At 48.4% G+C, this 14,348-nt stretch overlaps 1 gene segment (V, D, J or C); it reads right to left on the reverse strand.

Annotated features, from left to right (window-relative positions):
* Positions 1-8,608: 8,608 nt before the first annotated feature.
* On the reverse strand, positions 8,609-9,181 carry LOC134410872 (immunoglobulin lambda variable 3-1-like). The segment is given in 2 exon segments: positions 8,609-8,970; positions 9,126-9,181. Coding segments are annotated over 2 exon segments (408 nt in total).
* Between the last annotated feature and the right edge of the window lie 5,167 nt (positions 9,182-14,348).

Here is a 14,348-nt window from a genome sequence, read left to right on the forward strand (position 1 = left end):
AACTTTATCCCTATTGGCCTCTCAGAGACAGTATTCGAATTGAAAATGACTTGTTGCTGGTGGGACACAAAATCATCATCCCCCAGGGAGCCAGAGACAACATGTTAAAACTGCTGCACTTACCACACCAAGGGGTCAATAGATCTAAAGCACATGCTTGGGCATTGATGTATTGGCCTCGTATGAATGAAGGGATAGAACGGTGGGTCAACAATTGTCAGCCATGCCAGGAACATCAGCCAGCCAATCAGAGGGAACCAATGATCCCTCACGAGATCCCAGACCTGCCATGGCTAAAGGTAGCAGCTGATATTTTCGAGTTACAAGGTCACTCTTACCTGGTAGTCATGGACTACTTTTCTAAGTTCCCTGAAGTTCTCCACTTGACAGATAAAACAGCTGTGACTGTTGTTGCCAGATTGAAGGCAACATTTGCACGTCATGGTATACCTAAAGAGATAATCTGTGACCATGTACCATTTGCGAGCCAGGTTATGAGACAATTTGCAACTGAGTGGGGGATCACCTTGACACATTCGAGCCCAGCTTACCCCCAGTCCAACGGGCAAGCAGAACGTACTATACAAACCATCAAGCACATGCTATCGAAAACTCTACAAGATGGCGCTGATCCATATCTGGCTCTGTTGAACCTGCGTAATACTCCAGTAACAGGTTTAGATTTTGCTCCTGCCCAATTGCTCATGGGACGTTTACTACGGAGCACACTGCCAGCTATTACATCTGCCCTGAAGCCCAGGGTGCCACGTGGAGCGCACCCTAGATTACAAGATCGACAGAGGCAGCAGAAAGCATATTATGACAAGCACACAGCACCTCTTCCACCTTTGCAAGTAGGAGACAGGGTCAGGTTGAAAACAACTTTAGGTTGGATGCCAGCATCAGTAGCTCAGAAAAGAAGAGAGCCACGCTCATATGTAGTGGAGACTCCCCAAGGTCAAACTTATAGAAGGAACAGGGGGCACCTCAGGAGGGATTGCTTTTCCCCTGTGAGTGCAACCAATGTGGATCTAGGGGTTGCAGAGGAGCTGGCATCCCCTGAGGCAGTGGTCTTGCCAGAAGGACCTCAAGGTGAGCTGGAGCTATCGTCAGATGGAACAGCAGATGGAATCGAACGGACACGGAGTGGGCGAGAAGTGAGACTACCAGCAAAGTTTAAGGACTATGTTATGGGATAGTGGTGAAGAGCTGAGATTGACGAGTTAAGATTTAATTGAACAAAAGTTATTGTTTTTATGGAGAAGGGGGGATGTGATATGTGGATGTATATACCTTTAAGAGGCCTGTAGCTGCTAGTCTCCAGGTCCTCATCGAAGGCCTGGGCGGAGCCTCTGTTTCTGTCAGTTGGTGTTGTGGGCCTTGCTGAGGGAGTTTGGTGTCACTGTTCTAAGAAGTTTTAGTAATAAAAGAATCCAGCAATGAAAAGACTCTGATGTTATTGCCTGGTAGTCTAAAGGCAAGTGGCAGGCTGAGCAGGTAAGCTCACCAGTATGGTCCCTATGCCTGAGGGATACTACAGGTTCCTTGTCCATCTCTAGAATGTTTCTCACCAGCTGATGTCCCCCACAGGAGAGAGATTGCTTTGGAAATTGCTGGGCAATATACAGTTTCATCCACTAATTCCAGCCCTTAATAGCCTCCTCCACCCACCACCCACCTAATGGCCTCTTGGAAGTCAACAATGAAGGTTTCTTTTTCTAGCGATGGGCTAAAACCCATGTGCTCAATTTAGAATTGGGAACAGCAAACTTTGTATTTCTCAAAAAGGATCACACCCATACACACTACTTAAAGTCATCTTTGTCTCATATTTCACTTTGAGTAGCTCCTTCCTTTGTACCATGTAGGGAGGTTGAAGAAATCCTCAATGGACTCGATGAATCTGACCTGTGGGTTGCAGTCTGCGTTCTTTGAGTGTTGGGAGAATTTCACTAATTTTCATAAGCAGCGTCATCTTCACCCTGGACATTGACAATGGTTAAATAGCCTTCCAGAGCAGGAAGTAGTGAATCGATCTGCGATTCCTGGTCCCTTGGTCCTGCAGTGCCCATCACAGTGCACAAAGCGAGGGGCCTGTCCAGACTTCTGTTGATACCAGTAAACATTGCTGGGGTTACTGTTGGCATTGCAGGAGAGTTTAGCCATCTCTCCTGGGGACACAGACTTGGAGGCAGACTGAGTCAATGTTGGCTGTGAACCGACACCTTTACAAAGAGAAACAGAAGAAGAAGCAACAATGATTTGATTCACAGTGCTCCCAAATATCAAAAATGTGTTATGTTTCTGTGATAGATGCATATTGTTCTGTGTTGCTATTGTTGCTATTGTTGTAAAGGAAGTGATCCATGCACTTACCTGAGCAGTAACTGAGAAATGTAAGGACAAAGAGAGACTAGGCCATGGTGAGCTCTAGAAAGGTGTTTGGCTTTCTAAAGCAAACTACTATCTACCTGGGACCTCCTGCCTCCTCTCTTAAATCCCAGTGGAACAGGAGAGTGATCCATCATGCAAATATACTCATGCCCATTGGCTCTGCTAGAACTGGTGTGCATTTCCTGATGGGATGGGATGTCCTAGCCAGGCGAATTGCTAGAGAAGAAATTTGCATGTGGAATATTAAAATAAATAAGAATCAGGGGAGTTTATTTATTTTTATTTATTTATTACATTTTTATACAGCCCAATAGCCAAAGCTCTGTGCTAGCCGAAGTTGAAGAAATATTAGTCCATTTTCCTTTGCAAGGTAGGAGTCAGAATCGCACTCTACAGCAAGACACAGAGTTCAATGTGCACTAGTGTACACCAGCCCAGAGCCCTAGCATAAAGGGGGGAAAATGAATATTGGCATTTCATTTCTGAGGGCTTAGCTAGATGGGACAAAATCCTGGGGTAATCCCAGTGATCTTCCCTGTGCGTTCATATGACCCTTTGAGCCCAGTTTTTCTGTGGTCCCAGGCTGAGCCTGAGACCGTGGAATGTATGGCTGGGTGTTGCGGTTTGTCCCAGTTCCTTGTGGTTCTTCGCGAGGAGCTGGGACCCGTGCATTGAAGAGGCCTCGGCTTCAACCGGGGCCTCAATTGAAGCCCATGATGGACCGTGACGGACGCAGGTAAGCCTCCCTCCTCCCTGCCTCCTTACCAGGCTCCATCACTGTCACTGCAGGGACTGTGGCAGCGCCAGCACCAGATGAGTCTCCCTCCCCCCCACTTACCTGTGTTCGGAGCTCCGGATCGAGGCGATCCTCTTCGCCTCAATCCTCAGCCCCCCAACTCACTTCTCCACCTTTTCCGGAGGCGAATCAGGCTGCCTCGCTATCGCTTCTATGCTCCGAAGCGAAGCGGAGCACAGCCCTAGCGAAATTAGACCAATCTCTCCCTCTAAAGCCAAGATAGCAAGCATCACATCAGCACCGTACAAGAAGATTTTAACTCAGAGTTTATCTCAGAGTCTTCTATTAAAATAACAACAGCAAAAGAAAACTTCTTTGCCACTGCTAGAAATATTGTAACCTCTCAGAATCCTTGGTGATTTTTTTGCCTGTGAATATTAGGGGTGTGCACGGACCCCCCGCTCCGCGCCGCTCCGCCTATACTCCGCTCCTCTTCACCGCGGAGCTATGGCTCCGAATCGGAGCTCCGCAGTGGAGGGGAGTGGTGCCAGGTAAGGCCGGGAGAGGAGGGTGGGGGTGGGGTTACCGGGCCCTGCCGCCGTCGCCGCCCGTGCGCCTTAAGGGCAGGCGAAGCCCCCCGCTCCGCTCCTGCTTCTCCGGTTCGAGGAGAAGCGGAGCACATCCCTAGTGAATATGGTATAGGATCCAGAATCTATGAGAGATTTGTTACAATTGGTTTTTGATCAGGATTGGCCTGGTTCACACCTTTTAGTTTATTATTAGAGTCAAAAGTCCCTACAGCTCAGAACCTGCAATATGATTCACAGACCAGCCCCAGAACGTGTTTGACAGCATGTGTACATTTGAGAAAAGGTGCTTTGCATGATTTGCACAGATTCTGGCTGGAATTTTCACAAATTAGGCAAATTGCACCTGCAATTTGTACAACTTTGTATTTTTGAAAAAGAACAGAAGAACCAGATTTACCACCACCCTCCCACCCCCACTGCCAAAAGGGCTGGATTTGCAAAGGAAGGATACCCCTAGTCAAATGACTTCCATCTCACTGAACTGTCCATGGTACTGAAAATTTGCCAAATTGAACCTTCTCTTGGGTTCGTGCAACTTGTACTTCTGACAGCTGGTCAAAAGCTTTGAGTGGGTTACCTGAAAAGGGGGGTTGATGGCTGTCTGAGCACACTGCTAATAGAAGTTCAACATTACCAGCCCCCACATCAGTTCCCAGAAAGCCATGGTGGTGATGCCGGAACAAGCTACATGATTGCACCCTGAAGGCAGGAACCATCTGTACAAAGCAGTTAAACCCATCTCCACCCAACTGAGCAATGAGTGAGGAGAATCAGGAAAATATTAAGGTAAACTCTCAAACAGTTCTGGATTCCTTCTCTGGGGTGGGTTTTTGTCGCAGTTCCCCATGAGAACGCACTACAGTGAAACAGTTTACCAATGCTCTGCCACACTGAACAATAATAATCTGCCTCATCTTCAACATGGATGCTAGTGATGGTTAAATAGCCAATGTTTCCAGAGGGAGATGCAGTGAACCGATCTGGGATCCCTGGTTTCCACAGAGGAGGGCCAGGATCGCTTCTCGATCCTCCCAGAGTGCAGGACAAGGAATAATGGGCTCAAGTTACAGGAGGCCAGATTCCGGCAGGACATCAGGAAAAACTTCCTGACCGTTAGAGCAGTATGACAATGGAACCAGTTACCTAGGGAGGTGGTGGGCTCTCCCACACTAGAGGCATTCAAGAGGCAGCTGGACAACCATCTGTCAGGGATGCTTTAAGGTGGATTCCTGCATTGAGCAGGGGGTTGGACTCGATGGCCTTGTAGGCCCTTCCAACTCTGCTGTTCTATGATTCTATGTTGCTATGCACCAGAACACGAGGGGTCAGTCCAGGTTTCTGCTGAAGCCATGAAAAGGTATCCAGATTTGATCTGAAACTACAGGAGATCTGAGTGGTTCCTCCCAGGGACACAGAGATGGGGGCAGGCTGAGCCCAAGAGACCTATGAAGTGACATCTTTAGAAGACTGGATTTTGATCACAGATTATCTAAAAGCCTGTAAGAAGGAGAATGGTGTCAAAAGCACAATATAGTGGATACTTCCTTTGGAGAAACATCATTGAGTTAGCGCTCTACCTGATGGACACCCTCCAAACATTGGATTGGAGGTAGACATGGAGGGTGCATGTGTAGATGAACTTAAGGAATAGATAGGGAGGTACATACGGGAGCAGCCATTTCACCAGGAACTTCTGCCCCTTTAAAGAACTTGCATTCTGCTTTCAGCAACTTGCAGTGTGTGTTGACCTGTGCATAGGTGTGGGGTGGGTGATTTGGTCCTAGGTAAGAGATTGGCATCAGCTGTCTTTTCAGGCCCTTCTAGCTCTATGACTCAAATTACCTCAGGCACAGAACAACTTACTCTCTCGAGGAAATCTCAACGCTCTGCTCTGAGGGAGGAAGAATGCAGGTTTTTGTCTCAGTTCCCCATAAGAGTTTATCACTGTGCAACAAGCTTGCGCTGCTAAACCAGGCAGCGCAGTGATAATCGGCATCGTCTTCAGTTTCAGTGCCGGTGATGGTTAAATATCCTGTGGTCCCAGAGCGGGTTGCAGTGAACCGATCCGGGATGCCAGATCCCCTGCTGCTGCAAGCATCACAGTGCACAAAGCGAGGGCCCTGTCCAGGTTTCTGTTGGTACCAGTAAACAGTGCCCACGCTACTGCTGGCAGTGCAAGAGATTTTGATAGTTTGTCCCTGGGGTACTGATTGGGAGGCAGGTTGAGTCAACGTTGGCTGTGAGATGACACCTTCACAAGAACATAAAGAGAAACAAGAGAAGGAGAAGGGGAAAAGAGAGCTTCCTTAATTAAATGTGCTCACAGATATCAGGCTGCCACTCAGATAAATTCACATTTGAAGAGTGTCCCTGTTATAAGGCTGCGTAAAGCAAGTTGTCTCCATACCTGAGCAGTAACTGAGAAGTACCATGAAATATACAGCCCAGGCCATGGTGAGCTCCTTCAAGGAGTTGGACTCTGGAAAGCAAGGAGGCAACTGGCGGAAACCTCCCTACTTCTCTCTTAAATGTCCCAGGAGCAGGAGGAGGAGGTGTCATGTAAATGTCTGCACTCCCATTGGCTTTGCCAGAAGCGGAGCTCCTCCTCCAAGAAGAGCTGATCTCCATGTCAGGCCAAAGACTGAAGAAGACATGTGCCTGAAGGGGACAATTTAAAAGGAAGGGGGAAGACTTGCGGGTTTGTCTCTGATGAAGTAGTAGTAGCTGAGCGTGAACTCAGTGGGGAACTGGGTGGTACCTTGGCACGCAGCTGCCTTCTGTGTTGGCAAATCAGGACACAGGATAGGCAATGCTGAAAACATTCCATCCCTGAAAATGTCCCTATGGAGCTCTTCTGCCCTGTGTTTCCTTCCTCTTAGGCAAGCTTATTCACAGCCTCAATGCCAGCTGTTGGGAAGGACGGTAAACCCTCTAGCCTCATTTCCTTGGACAGCCTTCCTCAACCTTGAGCCTTCCAGGTGTTTTGGACAGGCATTCCAGCTTTTATAGGGACGTCAAAGGAGTCCTTGTGGGGAGGGGTGGAGTCCAATCGCCACCCCCTGCACTCGGACCCCTGGACCCTGCCACAAGGTTTTCATGGACCCACCCCAAAATGCCTGTCCTCCTAGAGTTCCACCATTTTTCATAAAAAACGGTGGCTTAGCAGGTTTACAGGGTTGTTTTGCTGCACAAACGGACCCTTTACAGCCACCATTTATGTAAGATTGCTTTCCGGGAAAGCTCCGAGCCACCATTTTTGCACAAAATGGCAGCCCACTAGGAGGTTCCATTTCTCAGATAACGCTTCTCAGAGAAAGAGTTGGGTTTCCATATGGAGAGGCTTACTCAGATTGTAGCCTTGTCATCCAGTGCCCATTTTCATTTTGGGAGAAAAGATCCCGCTCCCATGGTTTTCGCCAAGGAATGAAGAAACAGCTATGATGGACATTTCGGCCATGAAGATAGGAAAACTGAGGAGTGACACACCGTCTGGACAAGGGACTCCCACGTTAACTTCAAATCCAATTTCGGGCCTAGCCTGATGCTGCCCATAAAAATCAATAGAAAATTAATAAATAAGTGTATCTGTGATTGAGCAAAAACATCTCTATCTCAAAACTAGAGGTGGTGGACACAAATTGCCTCTCAAATTTCTGCAACCTCTGTGTGGGCAGATGAAGTATAGTGAAGGGGAAGAGAATTCCTCCAACAGCTTCTCACAGGAACGTGTCACCACTGGGAGGACGTGTTGCACCACCACTTCCTTCCTTGGAATTGACAACAGCAAAAACTCCGTGAGCCCCTGCCAAAGGAAGTGAGGCAGGTGGCTACTTGGAGGAGGGCCTTCTCGGCTGTGGCACCCCGGCTATGGAACGAGCTCCCCAGAGAGATTCACTGTACTCCCTCCATCACCAGCTGAAGACCGTTTTACTTTCTCAGTATTTTAACACCTCATTTAACTTAAATTTATACTTTGCTGTTTTACTTCCACATTTTAACTTACATCAATTTCTGCTGTGTGGTTTTATCCTGGTTGTGCTTTTTATATTGTATTTGTGTTTTTAGATTGTTGGTTGTTTTATTATGCTCTTCATGGTTTTAATTTTTGTGAACCGCCCAGAGAGCTTCGGCTATTGGGCGGTATAAAAATGTAATAAATAAATAAATTGACCACCTGGCCCTCCTTTTGCATCCTTCATGATGCCCCATGCCTAATATATTTCCAGGGCATTGTAGACAAGGGTAAGGAACACACGCAGACACAGACACAGAGACACACACACACTTGTGAAAAAAATAGAACATTCTGAAAAATGGCATTTCATATCTAGGGAGTCAGAAAGTGAAAATAAGAATAATAATCACAGAATCACCTCCAGTACCAGAAGCAATAAGCCTACAAACACCAGTTGCTGGGGATTATGGTTAGGAGGGTGCTCTTGCACTCGTGCTTGTGGGTTCCTATTAATCAATTGGTTGGACACTGTAAATCAGCCGGTTACGCACGATTAGAGGCATGAAAGTACACACAAGTGCAATTTTGCTCCACTCCATCCCCCCAAAATTCTTCACTTCTTTCTTTTTTAATGGTCCGTAACTCAGCAGAATCTGTGTGCCTCAGAAAGACCCAGTCCACTGTGCAATCTCCAGGTCATTATATATATATATCCATACAAATTTCTACTTCAGTTATTGCTGCCCCATGATGAACTTGCAATCTGCTGTTGGCAAATTGCCCTTGTGTATTCTTTGCTTAGGTGTGGGGTGGATATTCTGGATCTCGAAAATGGACTGGGACCAGGTGTTCATTTGTCGCTTCCAGCTTTGTCATTCAAACAACTTCTGTCTCAGCTCAAACTTAAGCTCCGTAGCAATTCTTAACTCTTCTCTACAGGGGAGGAACTATGAAGGTTTTTGTCTCAGTTCCCCATAAGAGTTTATCACTGTGCAACAAGCTTGCGCTGCTAAACCAGGCAGCGCAGTGATAATCGGCATCGTCTTCAGTTTCAGTGCCGGTGATGGTTAAATATCCTGTGGTCCCAGAGTGGGATGCAGTGAACCGATCCGGGATGCCAGATCCCCTGCTGCTGCAAGCATCACAGTGCACAAAGCGAGGGCTCTGTCCAGGTTTCTGTTGGTACCAGTAAACATAGCTCACGCTACTGCTGGCAGTGCAGGAGATTTTGAGGGTTTGTCCCTGGGGTACGGACTGGGAGGCAGGTTGAGTCAACGTTGGCTGTGAAATGACACCTGAACAAAGACATAAAGAGAAACAAGAGAAGGAGGGGGGGAAAGAGAGCTTCCTTAATTAAATGTGCTCACAGATATCAGGCTGCCACTCAGATAAATTCACATTTGAAGAGTGTCCCTGTTATAAGGCTGCGTAAAGCAAGTTGTCTCCATACCTGAGCAGTAACTGAGAAGTACCATGAAATATACAGCCCAGGCCATGGTGAGCTCCTTCAAGGAGTTGGACTCTGGAAAGCAAGGAGGCAACTGGCGGAAACCTCCCTACTTCTCTCTTAAATGTCCCAGGAGCAGGAGGAGGAGGTGTCATGTAAATGTCTGCACTCCCATTGGCTTTGCCAGAAGCGGAGCTCCTCCTCCAAGAAGAGCTGATCTCCATGTCAGGCCAAAGACTGAAGAAGACATGTGCCTGAAGGGGACAATTTAAAAGGAAGGGGGAAGACTTGAGGGTTTGTCTCTGATGAAGTAGTAGTAGCTGAGCGTGAACTCCGTGGGGAACTGGGTGGTACCTTGGCACGCAGCTGCCTTCTGTGTTGGCAAATCAGGACACAGGATAGGCAATGCTGAAAACATTCCATCCCTGAAAATGTCCCTATGGAGCTCTTCTGCCCTGTGTTTCCTTCCTCTTAGGCAAGCTTATTCACAGCCTCAATGCCAGCTGTTGGGAAGGACTGCAAACCCTCTAGCCTCATTTCCTTGGACAGCCTTCCTCAACCTTGAGCCTTCCAGGTGTTTTGGACAGGCATTCCAGCTTTTATAGGGACGTCAAAGGAGTCCTTGTGGGGAGGGGTGGAGTCCAATCGCCACCCCCTGCACTCGGACCCCTGGACCCGGCCACAAGGTTTTCATGGACCCACCCCAAAATGCCTATCCTCCTAGAGTTCCACCATTTTTCATAAAAAACGGTGGCTTAGCAGGTTTACAGGGTTGTTTTGCTGCACAAACGGACCCTTTACAGCCACCATTTATGTAAGATTGCTTTCCGGGAAAGCTCCGAGCCACCATTTTTGTGCAAAATGGCAGCCCACTAGGAGGTTCCATTTCTCAGATAACGCTTCTCAGAGAAAGAGTTGGGTTTCCACATGGAGAGGCTTACTCAGATTGTAGCCTTGTCATCCAGTGCCCGTTTTCATTTTGGGAGAAAAGATCCCGCTCCCATGGTTTTCGCCAAGGAATGAAGAAACAGCTATGATGGACATTTCGGCCATGAAGATAGGAAAACTGAAGAGTGACACACCTTCTGGACAAGGGACTCCCACGTTAACTTCAAATCCAATTTCGGGCCTAGCCTGATGCTGCCCATAGAAATCAATAGAAAATTAGCTGTGATTGAGCAAAAACATCTCTATCTCAAAACTAGAGGTGGTGGACACAAATTGCCTCTCAAACTGCCTCTCAGATGAAGTATAGTGAAGGGGAAGAGAATTCCTCCAACAGCTTCTCACAGGAACGTGTCCCCACTGGGAGGACGTGTTGCACCACCACTTCCTTCCTTGGAATTGACAACAGCAAAAACTCCGTGAGCCCCTGCCAAAAGAAGTGAGGCAGGTGGCTACTTGGAGGAGGGCCTTCTCGGCTGTGGCACCCTGGCTATGGAACGAGCTCCCCAGAGAGATTCACTGTACTCCCTCCATCACCAGCTGAAGACCGTTTTACTTTCTCAGTATTTTAACACCTCATTTAACTTAAATTTATACTTTGCTGTTTTAATTCTATATTTTAACTTACATTATTATTATTATTATTATTATTATTATTATTATTATTATTTATTTATATAGCACCATCAATGTACATGGTGCTGTACAGAGTAAAACAGTAAATAGCAAGACTCTGCCGCATAGGCTTACATTCTAATAAAATCATAATAAAACAATAAGGAGGGGAAGAGAATGCAAACAGGCACAGGGTAGAGTAAAACTAGCAGTATGAAAGTCAGAACAAGATCGAGTTTTAAAAGCTTTAGGAAAAAGAAAAGTTTTTAGCTGAGCTTTAAAAGCTGCGATTGAACTTGTAGTTCTCAAATGTTCTGGAAGAGCGTTCCAGGCTTAAGGGGTAGCAGAAGAAAATGGACGAAGCCGAGCAAGGGAAGGAGAGACCCTTGGGCAGGCGAGAAACATGGCATCAGAGGAGCGAAGAGCACGAGCGGGGCAATAGTGTGAGATGAGAGAGGAAAGATAGGAAGGAGTTAGACAGTGAAAAGCTTTGCAGGTCAACAGGAGAAGTTTATATTGGATTCTGAAGTGTAAAAAGTGTACTTTTTAGAAAGTACAACAGTGAAGCGGGGTGTTTTACCCTTCAGGGCTGTACATTTTCTTTCAAATAAACCTGAAAGAACACACAATGGTTGTGTAAGGATATAATATGTACGTACATGATGCTGCCCTGTAGATGGACTTCTGGACACATTTACAAAGGCCTTTTTTTAGACCTTTGAGCTCTATGTGCCAAGGTATATCATCATCATATAAATATCATGAGCTATAAATAAAGCCTCTGCATCTCGATCGGTCTGGAGTCGTTCCTTCCCTACTGGGTTTGGGAAATTTCCCTAACAGCTCAAGGACAGGCGAAGGTCAACACGCCTCTCCAAAGAGTGTCAACATCAGTGTGAACATGAAGTCATGAAGCTGACTATAATAATCAGATTCATGCATAAAAACATTAGAATGAATTGCAGTGCTATTTGACATTTGTCCCTTTGTGGCAGGGGTAAGTAAATTGGTGCCATACAAATATTTCTGACTATAACTTCTGAAAATGCAAGCCACCATGGACAACGGGCAGGGATTCATAGAATCATAGAACAGCAGAGTTGGAAGGGGCCTACAAGGCCATCGAGTCCAACCCCCTGCTCAATGCAGGAATCAATGTACATGGGGTTCCCAGGTAGTCACCCTTCCAGAAACTGACCAGGCCTAGACCCGGTTAGCTTCATCAAGATCGCAGCATCCCATGCCATCACACATTGTCAGCCCCAACCTGGAGGAATTCAGAGGGTGAATGCGCATGTGCAGACTGCCTGTCTTTGAGAAAGGAATAACAACTGCTAAACACACATGCCTAGAAATGGGGGCACGTTCTTCCAGGCACTGGATGACTTGCTCCGAGCAGATCTGAGCCCCAAGGATGCTCTCGGAAGAGAAGGAATTGGGGGCTCACAAATCCCTCCCTCCCTCTGACCATCTTCACCTCCACTGCTCTGAACTAACAAGGGAATTCTCTTGCTCTGTTTCCCAGCCCTGTCCCAACACAGCCTGCCCCACAGCAATTCCACAGGTTCCCCCTTTGCTAGGAAAAGGTTCAAGCTGTGCTGGGGCTGCAGGCACAGGTGTGCTCTGGCCTCCAGGTGCAAAGAGCATTCTCCGAGGCCATGAACTTCTGCCCCAAGGAGACTTAGGCCATAGCTAGACCTAAGGTTTATCTCTGGATCGTCCAGGGGTCAAACCTGTTCATCTAGGTGACACACAGGGGATCCTGTGCTCAGGCAGGGGCGAACCTTGGACGATCCCAGGATAAACCTTAGGTCTAGCTGTGGCCTTAGACTCTGCAGCATTTTAAATCATGCAAAGTCAATGTGCATACATCTGTTTGTGCTGTGAATTTCCTTTTCCAATGTGAAATCCGGTGGATTCATCCACCTCTTTCAGACCCGGAGACTCTCCTCCTTATCCCAGTTCACAGATGCTGGCCTTCGAGGTCCCACTTCGCCATCTCAGTTGGGCCTGGTCCATGGCACTGTCACAATGGCCGCCTTCTAGCTTCCATGATGACGGAGAGTTCCAAAAGACGCTTCAGGAGACCGTTGGCCTGGCGCGGAATCTCCACGTTCATAGCAAGCAAGGATGTCCAGGCAGCAGCAGTACTGGCCGGTAAGGAGGGGCCCATGCCCAGTGAGGGTGGAGGGAGGAGGCCAGAGCGAGGAGAGGGGGGAGATCAGGGACTGGAGGGGTGGTCCCTGGGTTTGGAGGGCTGAGGGGAATGGGAGGAACGTAGGATGCCCCCTTGCTAAGAGTGCCCCTTGCTGAGGCCCTCCAGGCCAAAGTCTGCCCCCCTCCCTAAGGCAGGCGGGAGGGTGGGGTGCAGGGGACGGCTGGGGCCCTCCAATTAATGGCACACCTTTCTCTTTCTCATCCTAGGAGCCAATGGACACCTCTCCCCCACCCTCCCTCCGTCCTTCCCTCATCCTACCCGCCACCTTCTTCCCTCCCTGGTCTTCCCCCCCTCAGGTAAGGAAATGTTGACCCTGCCTCCACTCTCCCTGGACAGGCAGGGCCTTAAGGGGTGCGGGATTGAGGGCTGCAGAGGTCACCTGCTGCCCTCCCATTAATTGCTCATTTTTTTCTTTTTCGTCCTAGGTCCCCATGGATACCTCCCCTGCACCCTCCCTCCGACCTTCCCGGATCCGACCCGCCACCTTTCTTTTTTCGTCTTCCCCCCTTCAAGTAAGGAAGAATTCAACCTGGCTCAGCTCTGCCTCAACAGGCAGGGCTGCAGCTCCGTAGGGCATGTGGGGCTGTGGGGGGTACAGGGATCGTCTGGGTCCCTGCCATTAACTGTACGTTTCTCTCCTTGTCATCTTAGGAACCAATGGACACATCGCCAGCCCCCTCCTTTCCTCTCCCTGCCTATCCTTCCCCCATCGTCCCGGTAAGTAAAGGTTTGGGCTCTCTCAGCCCTCCCCCCTTCACAGGCAGGGCTGCACCCCTCCTTGAGGCAGGTGGGACGGTGGGGCACAGAGAACTTCCGGTGCTCTGCCACTGACGCCCCCTTTTCTCTGCTTTTCCCCCTAGGAGCCCATGGTCTTCTGAGGAAGAAAAGGTAAGGAGAAGGTAAGGAGCACCTCTCCATTGACGGGGGCCACGCTGCGGATACCAGCGGCATCCAGGCGTCCACCCTGCAGCCGTGGCAGCCGCTTGGCCAGTAGAGCTTGGGTGGGGGGTGAAGAGGTGGGAAGAACAGCGCAGCCTTCCGAATCCTGGGGCTCGTCGACATGGGCGCTTTTGCTGCTCTTGCAGCTGTGCCATCTCCTTCGTCTCATTGTCGTTTTTTGAGATAGCGCCATCATTGCACACGGTGCTGTACATAGTAAAACAATAAAACAGCAATTCCCTGCCACCTCGGCTTACATGCTGATAAAATCACAAGAAAACAACAAGAAAGGGAAAGGAATGCACCAAACCTGCACAGGGGACACGAAAGGCAACAAGACCTTAGATGTTGAGCGCAGTGTATGGGTAGGTTCATGTCGGGAGAGGCGTTCCATCCGGTATTGCGGTCCCAAGCCATGTAGGGATTTAGAGGTTAAAACCAGCGCCTTGAATTGGTCTCGGAAACGTATGGGCAGCCAATGCAAGCGGACCAGAATCAGTGTTATATGT

The sequence above is a fragment of the Elgaria multicarinata genome, chromosome 18, assembly GCF_023053635.1.
Source record: "Elgaria multicarinata webbii isolate HBS135686 ecotype San Diego chromosome 18, rElgMul1.1.pri, whole genome shotgun sequence".
Taxonomy (NCBI): Eukaryota; Metazoa; Chordata; class Lepidosauria; order Squamata; family Anguidae; genus Elgaria; species Elgaria multicarinata.